General features: G+C 53.6%; 4 protein-coding genes across 4 annotated transcripts; 2 read left to right on the top strand and 2 right to left on the bottom strand.

Annotated features, from left to right (window-relative positions):
* Nucleotides 1–218: 218 nt before the first annotated feature.
* Nucleotides 219–1736, bottom strand: CMQ_7351 (aspartyl aminopeptidase; the record flags this gene model as incomplete). The annotated part of the gene is made up of 2 exons (XM_014314356.1): nucleotides 219–1627; nucleotides 1679–1736. 2 exons carry the CDS (start codon nucleotides 1734–1736, stop codon nucleotides 219–221), a joined length of 1467 nt encoding a protein of 488 aa, XP_014169831.1.
* A 4871-nt stretch (nucleotides 1737–6607) lies between these two features.
* Nucleotides 6608–6880, bottom strand: CMQ_7100 (uncharacterized protein; the record flags this gene model as incomplete). Its single annotated transcript, XM_014314105.1, has 1 exon — nucleotides 6608–6880. The coding sequence occupies one exon, from the start codon at nucleotides 6878–6880 to the stop codon at nucleotides 6608–6610; it is 273 nt and encodes a 90-aa protein (XP_014169580.1).
* Nucleotides 6881–8504: 1624 nt separating this feature from the next.
* On the top strand, nucleotides 8505–13849 carry CMQ_7715 (uncharacterized protein; the record flags this gene model as incomplete). Its single annotated transcript, XM_014314720.1, has 6 exons — nucleotides 8505–8686; nucleotides 8860–8962; nucleotides 9158–11123; nucleotides 11673–11894; nucleotides 12093–12217; nucleotides 12287–13849. 6 exons carry the CDS (start codon nucleotides 8505–8507, stop codon nucleotides 13847–13849), a joined length of 4161 nt encoding a protein of 1386 aa, XP_014170195.1.
* A 1344-nt stretch (nucleotides 13850–15193) lies between these two features.
* CMQ_7113 (Nrm2) lies at nucleotides 15194–16437 on the top strand (the record flags this gene model as incomplete). Its single annotated transcript, XM_014314118.1, has 2 exons — nucleotides 15194–15700; nucleotides 15781–16437. 2 exons carry the CDS (start codon nucleotides 15194–15196, stop codon nucleotides 16435–16437), a joined length of 1164 nt encoding a protein of 387 aa, XP_014169593.1.
* Between the last annotated feature and the right edge of the window lie 2418 nt (nucleotides 16438–18855).

Genomic DNA, 18855 nt, shown 5'->3' with positions numbered 1-18855 from the left:
CTGTATTCGAACAGATGTCCTAAGCTTTTTGCTCATATGAAGGAATCTCTACGCGGTTGGCGCTACGAGAAGACGAAGACGTGGCGAAGCAGGTTGACGATCGACAAAGTCCAACATCGGAAAAGACAACACTTGTAATGACTAGCCGTGGCTTAATAAGCAAACATGTGTCATTTATGGATGACTAATACATAAACAACAACCAATACGTCGACCGGCTAGTCCACGAGGATCTTGGCCTCCAGACGGGAGTAGCTGCCGAAGAAGGCGGTGAAGAGCTTGATGCTGTGCTCGACATCGTAGGCCCCGCCGGTCTCGCGGATGCTGTGCATGCTGAGCTGCGGGTTGCCCAGGTCGAGCGTGCGCACGCCAAGCTTGGCCGAGAGCATGGGTCCGATGGTGCTGCCGCAGGACGAGTCGTTGCGGACGACAAAGAGCTGCAGCGGGACGCCGGCCAGCCGGGCGGTCTCCTGCAGCAGCACGATGCCGGGCGAGTTGGTGACATAGCGCTGGTTGGCGTTGATCTTGATCACGGTGCCCTTGTTGATGACCGGGTGGTGGCTGCTCTCGTACTTGGCCGCGTAGTTGGGATGCACCGAGTGCGCCATATCGGCCGACACGAGGAAGGACGTCGAGCAGGTCTGTTCAAAGGCCGTCGACGAGGCCGTCACGGCGCCGCTGTTGCTGCCATCCGCTGCCTCTGCGCTCGGCACCACCGACAGACGGCGCAGCACGGCCGGCAGCAGGTTCGAGTTGGCGCCCTGGGCCGACAGCGAGCCGATCTCTTCGTGGTCGAAGCAGCTGATCAGCCGGATGGCCGGCTCGTCCGCGAGGCTGTCGGGCGCAGCCACCGACCCGATCAGGCCCATCAGGCTGCAGTACGTCATGCCCAGGTTGTCGAGCCGGGCCGAGAAGACAAACTCGTCGTGCAGGCCGCCGAGGCAGGACTTTTGCGTGTCGTACAGCACGAGCTCAAAGTCGGCCACTTGGCCGGGCGCCACACCGGCCTCGCGTGCCACCACGTCGATCAGCACCGGGTGGTGGCGCTCCGTCATGGGCTGCAGCGGCTCGGGCGCCTCTGCGGCCTCATGACCGTCCTCGGAGCCCTCAGGCGTGGCCGTCTTGTTCAGCTCGGCCGAGACGAGCCCGGCAATCGGAAACAGCTCCGTCTCCTTGTTCGGGTTGAACTCAGACGACCGATCCAGGTGGATGGCCAGTGTCGGAATCCGCAGGATCGGCCGCTCGATCTTGACCAGCTTCGGCACGATCGTCCCGTCGCCCGTCCGGACCAGCACACGCCCGGCCACACTCAGGTCACGGTCAAACCAGCTGTGCCAGATGCCCCCGCCGTACGTCTCCACGCCCACCTGCAGGAAGCCGACGCTCGTCTTGCGGCTCACCGGCTTCAGCCGCAGACATGGCGAGTCCGTGTGCGCCCCGATCATCGCCACCGGGTTGCCCGGCTGCCACTTGGCCCCAATCGCAAACGCCACCACCGACGAGCTGTTGCGCGTCAGATAGTACTTGCCGCCCGGCTGCAGCTGGGTCGACCAGTCGTCCCGCTCCTTGATGTGCACAAATCCGGCCTTTTCGAGCCGCGCCACCGCTGACGCAACCGCATGGTAGGCTGCCCACCCGTTAGCCCTCACTCGCTCTGCACGGCCCGCATGCTACTTACGCGACGGCGACTCATTGACAAAGTCAATAAACTCTAGGGCAGACTTGGGCGGAGCCATGGTCGGACAGGACGCCGAGAAGAATCGGCGGTGGGGGAGAACGGTGACGGAAAAGTGTGGTGACGCCGGAATCAAAGCAGGGCGAGGCGCTGGTGGATGTGCAGACGAAGCAGACACAATCACAGATCGGAACAGACTGGCGGTTCTTCCCAGCATTTATGGTCCGTGGTTGCTGCGTCCAAAACAGCGTCGATTTTCCGATATACGTCTGTCTTTGAGACCAGCTGGCATCGTCATCACGTGAGCAGACAAAGTGGAGAAAAGTCAGTACGGAGTACACGCATATTAGTGCTCAAAAGCCTACTGGCCGTAATAATAAAATCAGTGAACCTAATGACACAAGACTTTGAGGCCGGTGGTCCCAGAGCTCGAATTGAGCTTAGCATCAGAAGCAGTCAGCATCCGCAGCTGTCGTCGTCGAGGGGATTCAGTTGAAAGATGATCTGCACGTGATCGGCGCTGGGTCCACCCGCACTTGTCGCTCACTTTCCTCTTACAACCTAATGCAAAGTTCTGTCAACAAGGTCATGCTAAATGGCTTCAAGGCTGTGGGTTCTACTTTACAGTTGGGTGGCATAACTTGTACCTTTGCTCTCTCATCTCGCAGGAATCTTGTCGAACTCATCTGCTACATACAGGTTTTGGGACGTCATCGGCTTGAGTCGGCTTATTAAGGTCGATCTGCTCCGAACTCCTCAGGCGCTTTAAAAGTCATCTGTGTCGGAGCTTTTTGCACAAGTAAGATACAGTTTCTCTATATTGCACTCATGCAGGAGATAGGAGGTTTTTCTAGCTGAAAGTGACAATATCGATCCCGCCAATTGCATAATGGGTTTCTGGCGCCGTGTAAATGACTCGCCTTCATGCGGTAACACGGACTGTAAGCTGGGAGAGTCCAACGAGCAATGCTCACACCGTCATTACATGTAAAGAGCGCAGTCCGTGCCTGGGTGTGTCCACGCCTTGTACGGGTGGTGAACCTTCAACGTTGTATGTATAGCATCCCGGACTGAGACGGAGAAACACAGCCAAGGTAGTATGCACACTGAAACCGATCGAGGCAGCAGGAAGGAAGCTGGGTAGATGTCTGCACACCACAATAAACTTGTACCTGCAATGCAGACTAGCATTTGGCGTTTCCAGGAAGAAGAAAGCAGAGAGGCAACCTGTGGCAGCGTCTGCGTAGTGTCTTGCTACATAATATCCCGTTTCGTCTAGAGCCTTCTGCAAGTCTGAAACAAACTGTCAAGGCGAAGGCGGAAAAAAGAAAGCACACTCCCCATCGGGCTGGGCCAGGAAACAGCAATCAATACGAGGCGCGTTACGCTTCACGGCGCAAAACACCCTGTCCTCTGTGCCGCGGGACGCTCGTTCTCCAGACACCCGCCCGTAGACAACAGAACGAAGCTCGCAACGGTCTGCCCGCCTGCACGAGGTGGGAGCCAAGCGGCTACCCATTATCACTTGTAGATACGGTGTGGAATGGGCTGCAATCAAGGCTAGACGCGTAGGGTGCCATCCACATGGACCAATCCAGGCAGAGGCGGCAAAGACGGCAGGCAATTCTCAATCCGAGGATTCGGCCAAGCTGTAAGATACATAAAGTCATAGATATGACTTACGCTTCAATTTAGATCCTCCAGTCTCTCTATGCACGGTACCACGGAAGTCAGTCTCTGGTTGCCGCTGTGTGAATCTTGATACAGTACTCCGTACAGAGTACTCCTTATGTCGTGTCTGACCAGCGGTGTACCTTACTTTGCCATTCCGAATGGGGAAAAGTACGAATGAGAAGAAGGGGGGATGAAATGCAATAACACGGCCAAAGAGACGAGATAGAGAGTGGCACGACAGAGTTCGTCGGGTGTTGCTGGCGTTGACGTGGTATTTCTCCTCTTTCCCTTGTTATTTTTTTCGGTCACGAGCTTTTCCATTTGTCTGCTGCCGCATTTTCCCGTCGGTCTTGCGGAGGGATTGGCGTCTACCAAGAGGCATTTATTATTGAAGAAAGTCCGACCAGGGGGTTCAGTCTGGTTGTGCACAGCACGGAGACCCTCTGTGCGCTGTATTACGCTGAATTGAAGTGGTCGATATTAATACATCTCCATCCCTGGCAGACGTGGAGACTGGGGGGACAGTTGCAGCCGGGCCGGGCAATCAATGGGCGGAATAGGCGGGGGCCGGAGGAGGCCATCATGAGAGCGCCACGACCTGCCATGTACCCATTTCTCTTGCCAGCCGTTGTGATTCAATGCAGCAGCTTTGTAGAGCAGCCACAACTACTTACAGTTCGTAAGATACTTGGCATAAGCTGCCGTGTCCAGTGTACGACGCAGAGCGAGGCAAATGGACGGGACCCAATGTCCAATTTAATTTGATTGCATAGTGATGGAACAGACAGACAGGGTATGTCAGATAGGGCGGGCACTCTATGGAATTCCTTGTGTGAAAGGATTCGCCTGGAGACGTGCTCCATACGCTCGCTGCACGCGGCATCAGTACGAGTACGAGTACTTGCAGTAGCTGCGTGTCTGTCATGTGTGTTGTTTGTTTTCCTTCTCGCCTGCTCCTTTCCTCTCGTTCTCTCTCTCCCTCTCTTACATGGCGTGAGCAGGGGTGCCACGGGTTCGAGCGAGGGGCTTTCTGCAGGGTCTGGCTGTTACTGTTTTGTTTTTGGAACAGTCATGGCGGCGGCCGGGAGCCAGAACTGTCCGTGGTACTCGTAGTGTCCAAACCGTGCGATGAGAGCAGGAATTTGCAGGCTCTACCGGTTCTTGTGCCTTCGCTGGTCTGCCATCTACAAAGAGGAGGATTTGACAATCTACGAACAAGGGCTGGATGGGGAAAAAGAGTGGGTATGCCAGTTGTTTTCGCCGTCCGCATGGCTTTGTTCTCATGATGGGTGTCAGAGTATCGAACAAGTACGAGTACTATGTACTCTTGCTCGTACTCGTGCAGGGGCGCCATTTTATCTGTTATTATGGACCGGGCGGCCGCTAAAAAAAAGAGGGGAGTGGGGGCTCACAATCTGGGAGAGCAGACCGAGGCCTCTCTCTGTGTCCTAAGCCGTACTATTAGAGCGCGAGGGATAGACAGGGAAAATGGTGTCTTACGACGTACGGGCCCTGCCTGCATCCCGCCGTCTTCTGGAAAGGGAACGAGAGCGCAGCGGTAAGGGCAGGAGTTGGGAGGGCAGCTTGTGCTTTCAGCTCGACAATAGAAAAAAAGGAGGCCATCTTGCAACGGCAATCGTACTCCGAAAGTGGGCTTGCGAGCAGAAAGTCCCCCTCGCTCCTTGCCAATCAGCCCTTCTAGGCCAAGACCAATATATTGACGTGTAAGCAACAGCGGGCACGACGAGAACGAGTGAGAGAACGCGAGAGAGGGAGAGAGGAAATGCCAGGTATGCTGAACCGGAGGAGTGAGCTAGATTTTGCCCAACCGAAAGCAAGGCTGACCAGTCGGCCGTGAGAGCTGGATGCTGGATCAAAGCACGCACAGCCCTCGCTTGCCTTGTTTCTTAAGATTGACTTTTTTTTTCAGTGGTCCAAATACGCAGCGCGACACATTTGTGATCAGGTGGGCGGTGCTAGATAGTCTGCAGAAAGCGCAAGCATGAGTACATTCGAGAGCAGGTGCATCATCTTACTCACGTCGACGGTACGGATACGATTGGTCCAAGGCCAGCCGGACAGGGGTCTGGCTAGCAGGAAGCGCTGGCAGCACGCACAACTGCTTGTGCCGTACGAGTATGTACATGATACATCCACACTGCCTGGAGGGGTAATGCTGAAAAAAAGAACGAGACGAAGAAACAAAATGGATAGAGCCTAATCGTGCCCCCCCGTCGCTGCCTGTTCCTGTCCGCTGCATGCTTCTCAGGCTGAAACGACGCTGCCAAAAAAATATGTCCCAGATTCGTGGCATGCTTGACGTACGTCGCATCTTACGAGTGCACATCCAGCCATGCCAGATACGGACGGCCGCCTCTGCTTCCCAATCACATGGGCTTCTTTTTATTTTCCCTTGCCATTCTTACGCCCATTTTCAGTTCCATCTTCCTTTTTGTTTCGCCTGCATCTGCTCGTCGCCAAATGCCATGCCAATGCTGTCGCAAATCCCTCATCTTCAGCGGTGTTGCGCTTCTGCTCCACTCAGCGCGAGTGTGAGGAGTGGCCGGTGTGAAGCTCTGCTCCCCAGAATGCATTCCTATGCTGCGATTAGCCAAGTCAACGGGCGACGGGGCGCGGCGTGGCAATCAAAAACCGGCGGGTGCATCAGCTAAGAAGAAAGGCTTCCCCGTCTCACTACTATGTATCTTACATAGTGTGAGGAGCTCCACCCAAGCCCAGCCCTCAACGATTTTCCTCTTTTCTGCGAGCAGACCGACAATAGTGCGAGCATTGGGCTGTTCCGTACTACTCGTACTATGTACTCCGTAAGATACTCCGTACGCCTTGTATGTTTCTGCTGCCCTGGTCTCTGAGCCTCCGATGGGGTCCAAACGGCCTTTTCTCTTCCAGCCTCGTCCCCCCACGACTCAGCCAGGCTCGGCCTCCCCGGTCAGGCAGCGGTCGAGAGTCGGCGCCAACGCCGTCTGGCCGCCGTCCCTTCCAGCACGGCTGCGCGGTTGTCCTGCCCTCAACTCACGCCCCGAGCCCTACTCTGCTCGGCCCTGGGAGGCCTTGGTTGTCGACACCTCTGCTTCTGCGCACGCCCCATCCACACACCCCTGTCACACTAGTGCCTGCACATTAACGCAAAAGAGGGAACAAGGGACCGAGAAACAAGGGAGGGGAGCCCAATCCAGTCATCGAGAGCCAATGTGTGTGGGGCCCGGCCAGGTACGGGTACATGCAAAGTACCGCCCCTCAGGCTTCGTCGCTCTGCTGGACCATGTTCTCTCCTGCACCGCAGCACCCGGACCAAGGCGAGCGGCCATCTCGTGCATCGTGCCGTTGCTCCTCCTGCCGACGTCTTGCCTCTGCGTGCAATCCGCACTCGTCTAGGGCCAATTCGCCAGCAGGTACGACGTAAGAGACGGAGCCACCCCGTCCAAGCGCCTTCTCCTGCCCATGTACTTGATAGGGCGGTGAATCTGCCATGTATGCCGCGTGTACTCCGTACTGTGAATCTCCGTGCATGGCTGAGCGCGTACCAGTAGTGCGAGTACGAGTACTACGCAAGACTACATAGTATGTACTTCGTACGAGTATTCGATAGCTCTGCGACGCCAAACTACACTCCCTAGCAATATGTACTAAAACCCTACTTTCCACTGTACGAAGCACTCGCTGTGCGAGTACTCCATATTACGAACACCTAAAAATACCACGCCAGTACAGTACCATTTCCACCCGTTGCCGTCGCCTTCCCAGCCCTTTTTCCCAAGAACTCGAGCTCGTCCCAGCACCACATAACTCTCTTCTAAGTTCTAACCCCCCCCTCTCACCCGCCCACCATCTCCCGCACCCACCCTCTCAAACCCCCCATCAAACCCAATCACCGCCTTCTTTTCTTTTGCCCCTTCTCTCCACTTTAATCCTCGACCGTCCTGGCTCAACTCATCCCAGTCTGGTACCCCCTCCCCCCGGTCTTTTTCCACCCTCTGGTCGCTACCGTTTTCGGTGGCTCCCACTCAGGCTCCGTTCTCTAAACTACACCTAACTTAACGATTTCGCTACTCGTACTCCGTAGACGCACCTTTTCTAACCTCCTCCTCAATCCTCCCCCTTCCCCTTCCCTATCACCACATTTTCCTTTGACACTCGGTGCTGTCTCTCACTTCCAGCCGGACCAGCCTTGGTAACTCTTCTTGCCCGTCCCTGTTGTTAAGCCACGCCAACTTGGCTTTCCGTCTCTCCTTCTCCACTCGCCTGCTCTGTGTCGTCGCTGGCCCGACCTCGTCGTTGTTGCGCCGTTCGTCCTCTCGCTTTCCTTCTCACCCGCACCTTGACCCACGACGATCCCGGATACCACGCTGCCTACTGCCTGAGTCCCGAATTAACGCCTTTTGTCCTGCAACGCGGAGTTTCGGACAACTACGTACCATCCGGCCGATATTCTATTGTCGCAACCCCGAGAAGCGCGTGTTCTTCTCACCATCAATTCTCAAAGTCCACCACGGCGGTGTACTCGCTTTCTGCCTTTTACTTCTCTCCTCCAACGAACTCGACCTTTGTTTTTTTGGGGCTGCCGTTCTGGACGTTATATCAAAACAAGACGCCCCAACGTGCACAGCTCCTTCCGCTTCGCCTCGTTGCCTAGCCTCTTTTCGTCCAACTCTCTCGCCCGCCAGCCCCGACTGCCTCTTACTGCTGCACGATTTCTCCTTCCCAAGCTCGTCTGGCCATGATCGACGTCCTCCTCTCGCCGCTTGACCGTCTGCACCGAGCCACCTGTTCCTCCTTCCAGCTCTCTTAGCATCGCCATCAACAAAGACACGCGCTTCGACGACCCGATCAGCCCACAGCTGCACCAGCCTTTCGAAATCTCGCAATCTCGCAACCTCGCAATCATTGTACAACCCGCCTCACCCGTATGTCGGCGTAACTTTTCCGTCCGCCTTCTCCCCTCCCATCTCGGCTGCCTGCAGACGATCAGTGGCTACGTGCTTCGTCCCCCAGTGCCGACTACAGCCAACAGCAGCAGTAGCCGACGGCACCGACACTGCACAGTTTGCGTGCTCCCCTGCCTCCTTTTCACCCGGCAGATTTCCGCTTCGCAGCAGCCAAGGCGCGCTTGTCCGTCCCTCCATCACCTGCGGCTATGGCCGCCAACCTAAACATTCCACAGCAGATGGGGATGCCACCACAGCAGCAGCGGAGGAATGGCATCCCCAGTCAGCTCACGGCTATCGTGTACCAACAACTTGTGGCCAACACCCCCGTTGTCAGCGGGTGGCGAGCCGGGGTACAGTTTCCTGAGCGTATGGGCAAGACTGTCAATTTGTGAGTTATCTGTATTCCTTTTTGTGGCCGCGCTTGTCTCCCTTTCTTCCTTTTTCTTAATCAAAATCCTTCTTGCTTTTTCTATTTTTCTTGTACTGGTCCCGTTTCCCAACCATTGCTTGTCCACCCTTCCTTAATTCAACCGGCGGCCCGTACTCTTCTAACAAACATAGAATCACAAACATCATACTCGCAAACCCCGGCATCGATTGGCAAAAGGCTGTGCAAGCGGGTCTCGATTTCGAGCGAAAGGCCTTTCTTGACATGCCGGACCGGGTACGTAGTCACTAATTGCTGTCCAACCTTGCAAAATAAATCCTCCCAACATTCCTTCCTCTCCTCACTTAGTTCTCATTTCCCTTTGACTGGCACAAACAGTCCTTCTTATACGGCGCTGCTTTGCGCTCTCTTCTTCTCTCAATCGCTTGCTCCCTTTCCCTGGTGTAGCCAAATTTAACAAACATGTCCCAGATTATGTACGATAAGCAAATGAACACCAAAATCAGCGAACAGTTTGTCAAACGACAGGTGAACGGACAAAATCTGCGAAATGACCTCAACAACCATCAAATTGCCCACGCCCAACAGCAAGCCCTTCAACAACAGGTAGCAGTTCAGCAGCAGCAGCAACAACAACAACAACAGATGCTCATGGCCGCCCAGAATCCGATGCTGCAGGCACAGCTGCGTGCCTTTGGACAGAATCAAGGCTTCCAGCACATGCAACATCCTATGCAGGGCACGCCCATATCTCAACCACAACAAATGGGTGTACCAATGGCTCCCAATACCGGCGGCATGCAGATGGCACCCAATCAGCAGCCTATGCAAATGAATATGAATGCCATGAGGCCCAATGGCAACATGCAGCATATCGACCTGTCGAAGTTGTCTGATGCCGACCGCATGAAAGTCAACGAATTCGCCCAACGCCTATACATGAACACAGACGAAAACACTAAAAGGTCAATGCTCGCATCTGTACAGAGCCGCATGAGTCCTCAGACCATTCATAGCCTACAGCGGCAGGGCAAAGACTTGGTCATGCACATGTTTCAGGTCCAGGCTCTGAACGTGCTGACAAACAAGGCACAGACCATGCGTGCGCAAATGCCTGGCCAGGACGTCAACCAAGCTCAGCAACGGATGCAGCTTCAGCAGAAAGCAATGGCATCGGGTGTGATGAATCCCGGTATGATGAACGTCAGTGGTTCCGGACAGCCTGGTGGTCTTGGCGGTGGTCCGACAGGTCCAGCTGCGGGGCAGAGCGGTCAGTACCCATTCTCCACCAACATGGAGACCATCATGAACGAGCAGAAGGCTGGTATGCTAGCTCAGGAAGCTGGTCAGGTGGTTGTTCCTGCCAGCAGCGGCCAGCCCGGCCGTAATGCCACCCCTCAGCCTCAGGGCTCTGCGCCCGGCGGTGCAGGTGGAGGAATGTCTGGCCAGAACCGACCCGGTGCACAGCAAGGCCAAAACCAAGGTCAGCATGGATCGCAAATGCCGCAACAGTTCAACATGCCGATGGGCATGGATGCTGTCCAGGCAAATGCACAAAACCAGCAACGAGGAGGCGTAGGGCCAAAGCAGATGCAGGCCCAGCAAGGTGCTGGCTTGGGCCATAGCCCTGGCATGGGCACAATGAGCACACCGATGGCACGCCAACCTACAGGCCAAGGTGACAGCTCGGCGCAACAGCACCAGCATCAGCAGCCACAGACACCCCAGCAACAGCAGCAACAACTGGCACAGGGCGGACCGTACAACGGACAGATGGATCCCCGATTCGGTCAGCGCCCTTCTATGTCTGTGCCTGCAAACCTCGGTCCTGCCTATCAGAACATGTTGAACAGTATGACCCCGGAACAAAGAGACAAACTCAGCTCCTTTCCACCGGATAAGTTGAACGAGCTGATGGCCAGATGGGTGCAAGGGCAACAGCAACAGCACAACCTTCGCACAGGGAAGCTTCCTACGGCGACAGGGCAAGCCCAGCTGCAGACGAGTCGCCAGGGTCAGATGGGCACTGCACAGCCCAATAACCAGGCGGGCGGCGCACCCGGCCAGTTTGGTGTTGGCCAGCAAATGCCTGGCGTTCCGTCAAATATGGCTCTTCTGCAGCAGCAGCGACAAATGATGCGACCCCAAGCTATAGACAATATGGATCTCCCAACCCAGGTCACAAGTCGGTTCGCTCTTCCGCCAGATGTCAAGAAGTGGTGCGACTTGAAGGCCTGGATAGCCCAAAATAACATCCCGGAAGGCGCCAAGAATCAGCTTCTCAATCTGCAGATGATGCAATTCAGGCAGATCATGGATAAGAAAAACGCACTACAACAGGCGCAGCTAGCTCAACAGCGCACTATACCTACCGGTATGCCCGCCGGTGCTCCTGGAGCCCCCGCCATGAAGGCCGGAGTTGCAAACGGTGCCACAGGTATGCAACCGGTAGCAGGGATGATGCCCAACATTCCTGCGCACCTGTTACAGCTCACGCCGGCAGAGATAGCACAAATGCGTGCCACCAACCCCAAACTGGCGAACGCGCCGGAAGAGGTGATCAAGAGATTTGGTTCTCGGATGAAACACGATAACTACATGAAGCAATATATGCAACAGCAGATGAAGAACAACATGCCGCTCAATATGAATGGCATGCAGCAGCAACAACCACCTACTACACAGCCGTTCATGCCACAGCAGCAGCAGCCCCAGCCATCTAACCAGCAGCAGCAGCAGCAACTCCAACAGCAACAGCTACAGCAGCAGTTACAGCAGCAGCTACAGCAGCAGCTTCAGATGCAACAGCAGCAGCAGCAACAACAGCAGCTACAGCTTCAGCTTCAAATGCAACATAATCTTCAGATGGACAATGCAAATGCTATTGCCGTAACGCAGTCCATGGGTAATACTCTCGCACAGCACAAGCCAATCAGTAGCCCTATGCCTGCTCCGACTGGGAAGAGCGGCTCTTTGCCTCTTTCAGGGCCTCAAAGTGGTGGTCTGGACCAATCAGGTGGCCCTTCCGGCGCTGTCGGTCCGAATGCAAAGAAGCTCCAAATGAACCGACAGGTCGTCAACAATCGAAAGCGCCCGAGCTCTGACGAGGTGACAGACTCTGAACCGTCAAACGCACCGACTCAACGGTCTGTAGTAGCGGCTCCAAGTGTGCAGCAACAGCAACAACAGCTTCAGCAACAGCGCCTGAGTATGTTGCAACATATGACGGCGGAGCAATTTGCCAAATTAACACCAGAGCAACAAGAGTTGGTTCGGTCTCGACAGCAAATGGTGGCTGCTTTCCAGCCCAATCAAGAAATCATGAACCACCTACTGGCAATCGGTGCAGAAGTTCGGCAGGACATACAACAGGAACAATTTCCAGATATTCCTTTGACTGCGACAGAAAAGGACGAAGTCTGGAAGAAGATCTTAGAGACGGCAGATCCATTGGTGAAGGTGGGCAAACAGCTCGGCCGTTTCTACATGGCAACACGGGACGAGGTCCGAACGCACAGATTCTTTAGAACTGTAAATATTTGGCCCCTTCTCCCATGTCTTTTTGTCCTCTTTTCGCTTATTTCATACTGACAAAAATAGCGGTACCGCATCTCTCAACAGTTCAGCAACCCCGAGACTCTGTCAGGACGCAGACCTAATTTTTCCATCACGGTGGACGAGATCGAATCGCATCGAAACCTGCTCATAGAGATGGGGAGAGAGGCTATGAACCATGTGCGAAAAGCCCAGGCTTCTCTGGAGGCCCTGAACCAACACATCGGCCAAAAGATGTCACAAATGCCACAGTCCCAATCGCAGATGCCGGGTATACCGCCGGCAGGACAGGCCGCAGATGTCAGCATTATCGGTGCATCATCGACTCAGACGGTTCCAGCTCCTCTGAACCAAGCGAACCTTGAGGAGAACAACCGGGTGCTCAATAAGATGCAGAACCGGACAAACAGCAAGAGCGGAATGCCTCCTGCTGCACCTACCACTGCTCAGCCTCCGTTCTCTCTCCATGCGACTTCTCCGCATGGACAGCCTGCTTACATTGGCAAGCCAGCTGTGACCCAGGAGAACTTGCACCTACCTGCGTCGAAGAGACGGAAAACTGGTGGCCAGGCCACAGCAGCATCTCCCGCGACAACGCACACGCCTGCTGCGACAACACCTTCGCAGAAGGTACCGTCTCCCGATGCTCGAAGACATGGAGCAGACGCGACCAAAGCACAGGCTCAGCCATCGATGACACCGCAACATCCCTCAAAGCCTCTCTTGTACTGCACGGAGGCTGACTGTGACACAAAGACAACTGGGTTTGCCACAGAAGAAGCGCGGCGTGTGCACATCGAAGAAGAGCATACGAAACCCAATGCCAATCCTATGAAGTTTGTCACAGAAGCCCTGACAGATGCTTTCGGACTTGATGCCGACGGCAAAGCTAAAGGCGCCAGTGCCTCTGCTGCTAATGGTGCTGCAGCTGCTTCCACCACCATGGCAGCGTTGGCACCCAGACAAGGCCCAGCTCCGGCGACACCAATGTCCAGGGTTGCGTCTATGAACCGTCAAGCGAGTGCAGCAAGCGGCGTCGGTAAAGGGGCCAGCGGGGGTCTCGCTGGGGGTATGTCGGGAAAGACCGGGTCAAGGGGAGATGCCTCTACTCTCAAGGTTTCAGATGGACAGCTTTCCACGGGCGCAGAAGGCGATGCCCAGTTACCTATCCAGGTCGAGGACCCGTGGGATCTGGCAATGATTGACCCACATGAGCTTTCCAACGCTTTCAGTTTCACTGCTGATACCGTGGCAAACGGTGCAATCGCTGACTTCAGCATTTACCTGAACTCACTCACACCGAACGACACCCCCGAATCAAAGGCTGATAGTGGCTGGTCGTCGGAGCCGACAAGTGATATTTCGGAGAGCATTCAGGTCGACAATGGGCTGGATCTCTTCACCGCCGGCGATGGGACAATAATGCCTTCTATGCTGGACAGCATGCCACGGTATTCGATGCAGCCGTCTGACGAGAACGATGCAGCAGACTTTGCGCAGATGTATCTGGGCGATGCGCCAGGCATATGTCCGCTCGATACGGACATGACCGAAATGTTCAGCAAGTCCAGCATCGAGCTGGATCCAGACCTGTACCAGTTCAGATGATGTGAAGGAATCAGCACAGAACCAACAGGGCTGTGCTATACTCTGTGCTTGTGCCAGAAGGGCTCAGGAGGGGACAATAAAGTCGGAGTCGGTTTCGTTATTTTCCGGTCTTATTGGATGGCTACGGGGTTTTCCACGACGACTGTTATGACAACACTACAAAATGGGCCGAGATAGAGCAGGCAGGGAAGAAAGGCAGCACGCGGCGTCTTCATTGTTTTTTTTGTTTTTTTTTTCGAATGTCGGTTTTATTCTGTCTTGTTTATCTTGCCCTAGCTGGCTTGTCTTTCTGATTTCTTATATCCTCCTTGCGTCTTTGCCACTTTCTTTGTCTTCAAAGACTTGTTACTCTTGAACCTTCTTGTCATTTCATGTGCGACGGTTATAGTTTGTAAATCTGGCAAATGCTTCCAGAGTAAGATACATTGTTTAGGGGTGGATGGACAGCTGCTACTCAGAGCGCGGTTGGTTGGCACAGGGGATGATACCCACAGTTGCGTGCTCGCTTGAGTGGGAATTATACTGTTATTTTATCTCTGATTGTTGCTTCGTCCGTGTTTGATTTCATCTCCAGCTATAAAATGCTAGCTACAGCCACTTGAAGCGCGCCATGTACAACATATCTTGTTTGCGTTCAATTGCGGATAGTACACGGCCCTGTTTGTAGTGAATGGGTATATACGACGTACAGCCGTTCGAGGTTAGATATGTTCAGTACATAGTTTACGGAGTACGCGTGCCATGACGTTGTACTCTGTACGGAGTAGTGGAAGCGTATTTGAAGAGAGCTTTGACCGCCTTCTTGATTCGTGCACGCGCTGAGAGCTATAAGAGACGAGCGCTAAATTAGCAGGACTACCCCGAGCGCGTGCAAGACCAGGGGCTGATAGGCATGTTTTAGTGGCTCCGTAGCGCGTGAGTGGCTGGCCTACCGCTGTCGCGTCAGCTAGCTGCCACACGCTTTCCCCCCTCGCAGGCCTGTGGGGGAAGGCATGTGCTAAAACACGCATCGCGACTCACTACGGCTTGTCAAGAGCCAGGATTTTAAATTTCTTTAACATTGCGTGGCAGCAGCTTTCTGACGTATCTTTTCTCGTCCCTCTGTCCCTCTCTCTTTCTCTTCTTCTTTTACCTATAAGGCGGTGCTTCCGTCTCCTCTCAAGTCCGGGCCTGTTGATTAATCCGCTAGTGAACGCGTTCCTTCTCGTGTTATACGCCAGGCGCATAGCCAATTTAAGCACGCGACGTTTCCCAGGTCACCATATACAGCTTCCGCTTCTCCTCCTTCTTTTATTCTCTTCCCTGCTCGCGTCACCTCTTTCTTCGCCTCTTCATTCCTCAGCTATGGCTTCTCCGGTCAAGAGACGCGCTCTGGCACCCCTCGACGCAAACACCACAGTTTCATCGCCACTTCCGGCCAAGAACGGCCTCGTTGGCAGCAAGCCCCTTCTACGGGGAGTTGAGGCCGCTCCTGGCTTGTCTATGCAGAGCGTATGTGAAGCGCCACGGACGCATACATCTGCACCTGCGCCTGAGCAGCCAAGCTCGACAGCACAGAAGCGTTCTCTCCCGCCAGACGACCCTGAAGACAAGGACCGACCCACCACTAGCACGCCGAAGAAGGTTTGCCTTGATGTGCATGTACCGGCTGGCGATGCTTGTTCTGTTGGGTCCGTGTCTGAACCAGCATCGGCAAACCGTCGTCACTGCTCTATGTCCCCCTGTCCATCCTCTGTCTTCGACAATTCCGGCATTATCGAAATTTCCCAAACCACCAACGTTACAGAACCAAACGTCCAAGCGACACGGGCGACGGAACCACACACGCCGACGCGGGAACAATCGAGACGGGTATGTCTTTTTGTGCTTCCCCACGGGCTGTGCCCCCTCTCATGCGTTGGCACATTTCTTTGTTAACAAGCTACCCTTAGAGAGCCGAGATACTGAAGCTCCGGCTTGGCCTGGCAAGCTACAAGCTTCGTACTGGCCAAGTCAGCGTGCCCTTAGACCAGCTGCGTATCATGCAGCCTACTTCTCAGTTGGCCAGAAGTCAGAGTTTCAATAGCCTTAATTCAAACAGCCGGGCTCAAAGCCGGCCTCGGATACTACTGCCGATGTCCCCGAAGCCAAAGCAGGCGACACGTCGGAGTAATGAGCAGCCACAATCGCAGCTGCCACGGCGACAGTGGACCGCATGGGACCGGAGCCGGGGTCTGGCAAGAGGTATGGGCGCGGTAGCCGCCTACAGCGACTCCAGCAGCGACGACGATGGGTTTTTCGACGACCACCACCGAGGAGCGAAACGTATGAACTTGGCAGCTGCCCCGCTTTTACGGAATCAGACGGGTAGCCATAACGAGTTTGACCGTATCGACAGGATCGAAGACAGTGATGGCCAGCGAGAGCGTGAAGACAAAGACAATAATCGCTATAATGACACTAATACCAGTAACAAGAGCAAAGTGGGAGTGGATGAAGACGTGCACAGAAAGATCAACGGCAGTCTGCCATCCCTGCCACAACCAATACAGCCTCGGGGTGTTCTTAGTGGAGGTGCATCTGGTGGACTGCTTAGCATATCAAGCTGAGGGCAACGACACCGGTTAGCTCGAGCACCATACAGATCGCGTGCGGAGCTTTGTATTTGACCAAAGGCGTTTTTTGCAAGGCTGGGCTGTTCGTTTTGGCATCGGGTTGCCCGTGGCATATGACTGGGTGGTTGTGTATTATATATCACCAGGCGTTATTGACACATTGTTTTATTCGGGATCTGGTTTTTGGCATACCTAAACGTATATATCGGCGCGAAGTACAGCGGCTTGTTACAATAGTATATATTTGGACTTTGTATTTAAATGTTCTATTTCCTTGGTTGTGATGCAGTACGAGTGATCATGAAGACCCCAATATTATATTAAAGATCAGCAATGGCTATCAGTACTCAGACTGTCAAAGGGGCATACTACCACATCAGAAAAAGGCAACAATGTCTGTACAGAAATCTCCGTACACGACCAAAGCATATCGTCTATTGTACACTCAGATAGACTTATGTACCCCCTTACCAATGTGCTGATGTTACAGCAGATTTAGGTGTGGCCTTTGGGGGTTGTGAATCCACCAACCTTTTCCGGTTTTGATCTGTAAATTTAGATGTTGCAGTTTGTTGTCGTTCCTTCCTCGGTAGGATTAACCCCCATTCCCAATCACGTTTTCTTGGTATTCATATCATTGTTCCAAATCGGGGTGGGGGTGGGTGACAATTGTATTTAGCCAGGCGCGAATATTGACTTGTCATAGCCTTTGGACAAGCTAGGACAACATTCCTACTCGTGAAATTACCAACTGTGATTGGTATAGCCTGCCGAGAATAGCAAAGAGCGAGCACAAGTTCTTCGATAATCCTCGCGTCCCTAGTAGAAAATTCCTCCGGCCTTGTTAGTGGATCTAGTCGGAACGGGCAGATTGTGGGTGAGTAGGAATCATAATATCGAGTAGTCCAGGTGTATAGAACAGCTCTTGCGATATATGTACTTCAGATTCGGTGAAATCTCCTAGGTTGATAAACTCAATATCCTCTGGTGTCTGCCGTCCAGACTCGCTCCTAGACGGGGGATATTCGGAGTATTCAGAGCATTCGCTATCAGGTGTGGGACAGAACGAGAGACTTGGCGTTGGCAGAGAACTACCACGCTTAGAAGAATCCCTGGTTCTGCATTTCACTGGAGACAGTCCATTTTCTCCTGGTGTGCTTCTTTGCACAGAAAACTCCCGTGTGGATATTGTATTCAGCGGGGTGACAGTGAGCTCGAAAGCGTCAGACTCGTCAGTACTGCGGTGTACGGGTGGCCGGTCTTCAGCAAGAAGCCGTTCGAGCCTCTCAACAAGAAGCTCTGCAAAATTGACCACAACTTTTCCAGGAGCGATGGTGACGCCAACTTCATTCTTGTGATAATTCTGGCCTTCGCTTCCCTTCGCAAGCCTGGCCATATCCTGGGATTCTGGGGAAGCCATGACAGATGTTAAAACCGTTGGCCAGTGTGCTCTGAACTTTGATGAGCCTATAAGGAATTGAAGGAAAGTTATATAGTAACCCCAATTTGGAAATGTGGTTGTCTGGGAAATGAGGGTTGCCAGTAATTCAAGCCGGGGACGGCGTTCTTATAGCCCTTGTAGTAGCCAAGAGGCGTAGTCTTAAAGAAAAATGCTCACACACCCCCGGTCATTATTAATGTTGGCTTCTTATGATCCTCATAATCGATATGTTGGCTTCTTGTGATCCCCATGACCGATATAAAGTCCTTCTAGGGTGCGAAGTTGGACGAGACCATGACTCGTGACAGCACGATAATTGCATTATACATATAATCAGTATTGGCTCAGTAACAATGAGTCGATCACGATGATATCTAGACATGAAAGTCTGGGACTTTCAGGTCTGCTGCATATGTATAGAACTTGCCTTATTTGGCAATGTCGATGCATACAGCATTGAATTTCACGATAAGCTGGCGAATGGCACACGCCCTCTACATACACATTCCTAATATTTTGTGCATACGGACATAGCCTGATCTCGGAAAAGTGATCCTGTATCGGGCCAATTGTTGATCACACGAATGTACCGGATATATCGTATTGCTATAGTTGAAACCGGCGATATTGAGGACGGGCAGCTTATCTAATGATTGTTTGCGATGTACTCCGTATAAACTTTGAATATATGATAGTCATTCGTACGGCGGATAGTGGAAAAAGTGGAGACACACCGCGGCTTGTTGCAGGTTCGGGTGGGTCTAGCTATTTAATGGGAGCCACTAGGGAGGCGGCGCGTCACCTGTCTGAGAGCGCGACTGCGAAAGCGTGGATTCTGGACAGCTTTTTTTCCGGCTTCGTCTTCGCAGCTTATTTGACCTCTAATTCTCACCGACAGCATCGCTCCCTGGCAACCGTCGCTATCTCTCACACTACCCCTAGTCTCCAATTCCTGCGATAATTTTTGAAGC

This window comes from Grosmannia clavigera (assembly GCF_000143105.1).
Source record: "Grosmannia clavigera kw1407 unplaced genomic scaffold GCSC_173, whole genome shotgun sequence".
In the NCBI taxonomy this organism is placed as follows: Eukaryota; Fungi; Ascomycota; class Sordariomycetes; order Ophiostomatales; family Ophiostomataceae; genus Leptographium; species Leptographium clavigerum.
Note: the sequence above shows the minus strand (reverse complement) of the source record. Positions and strands in the feature narration are given on the sequence as shown.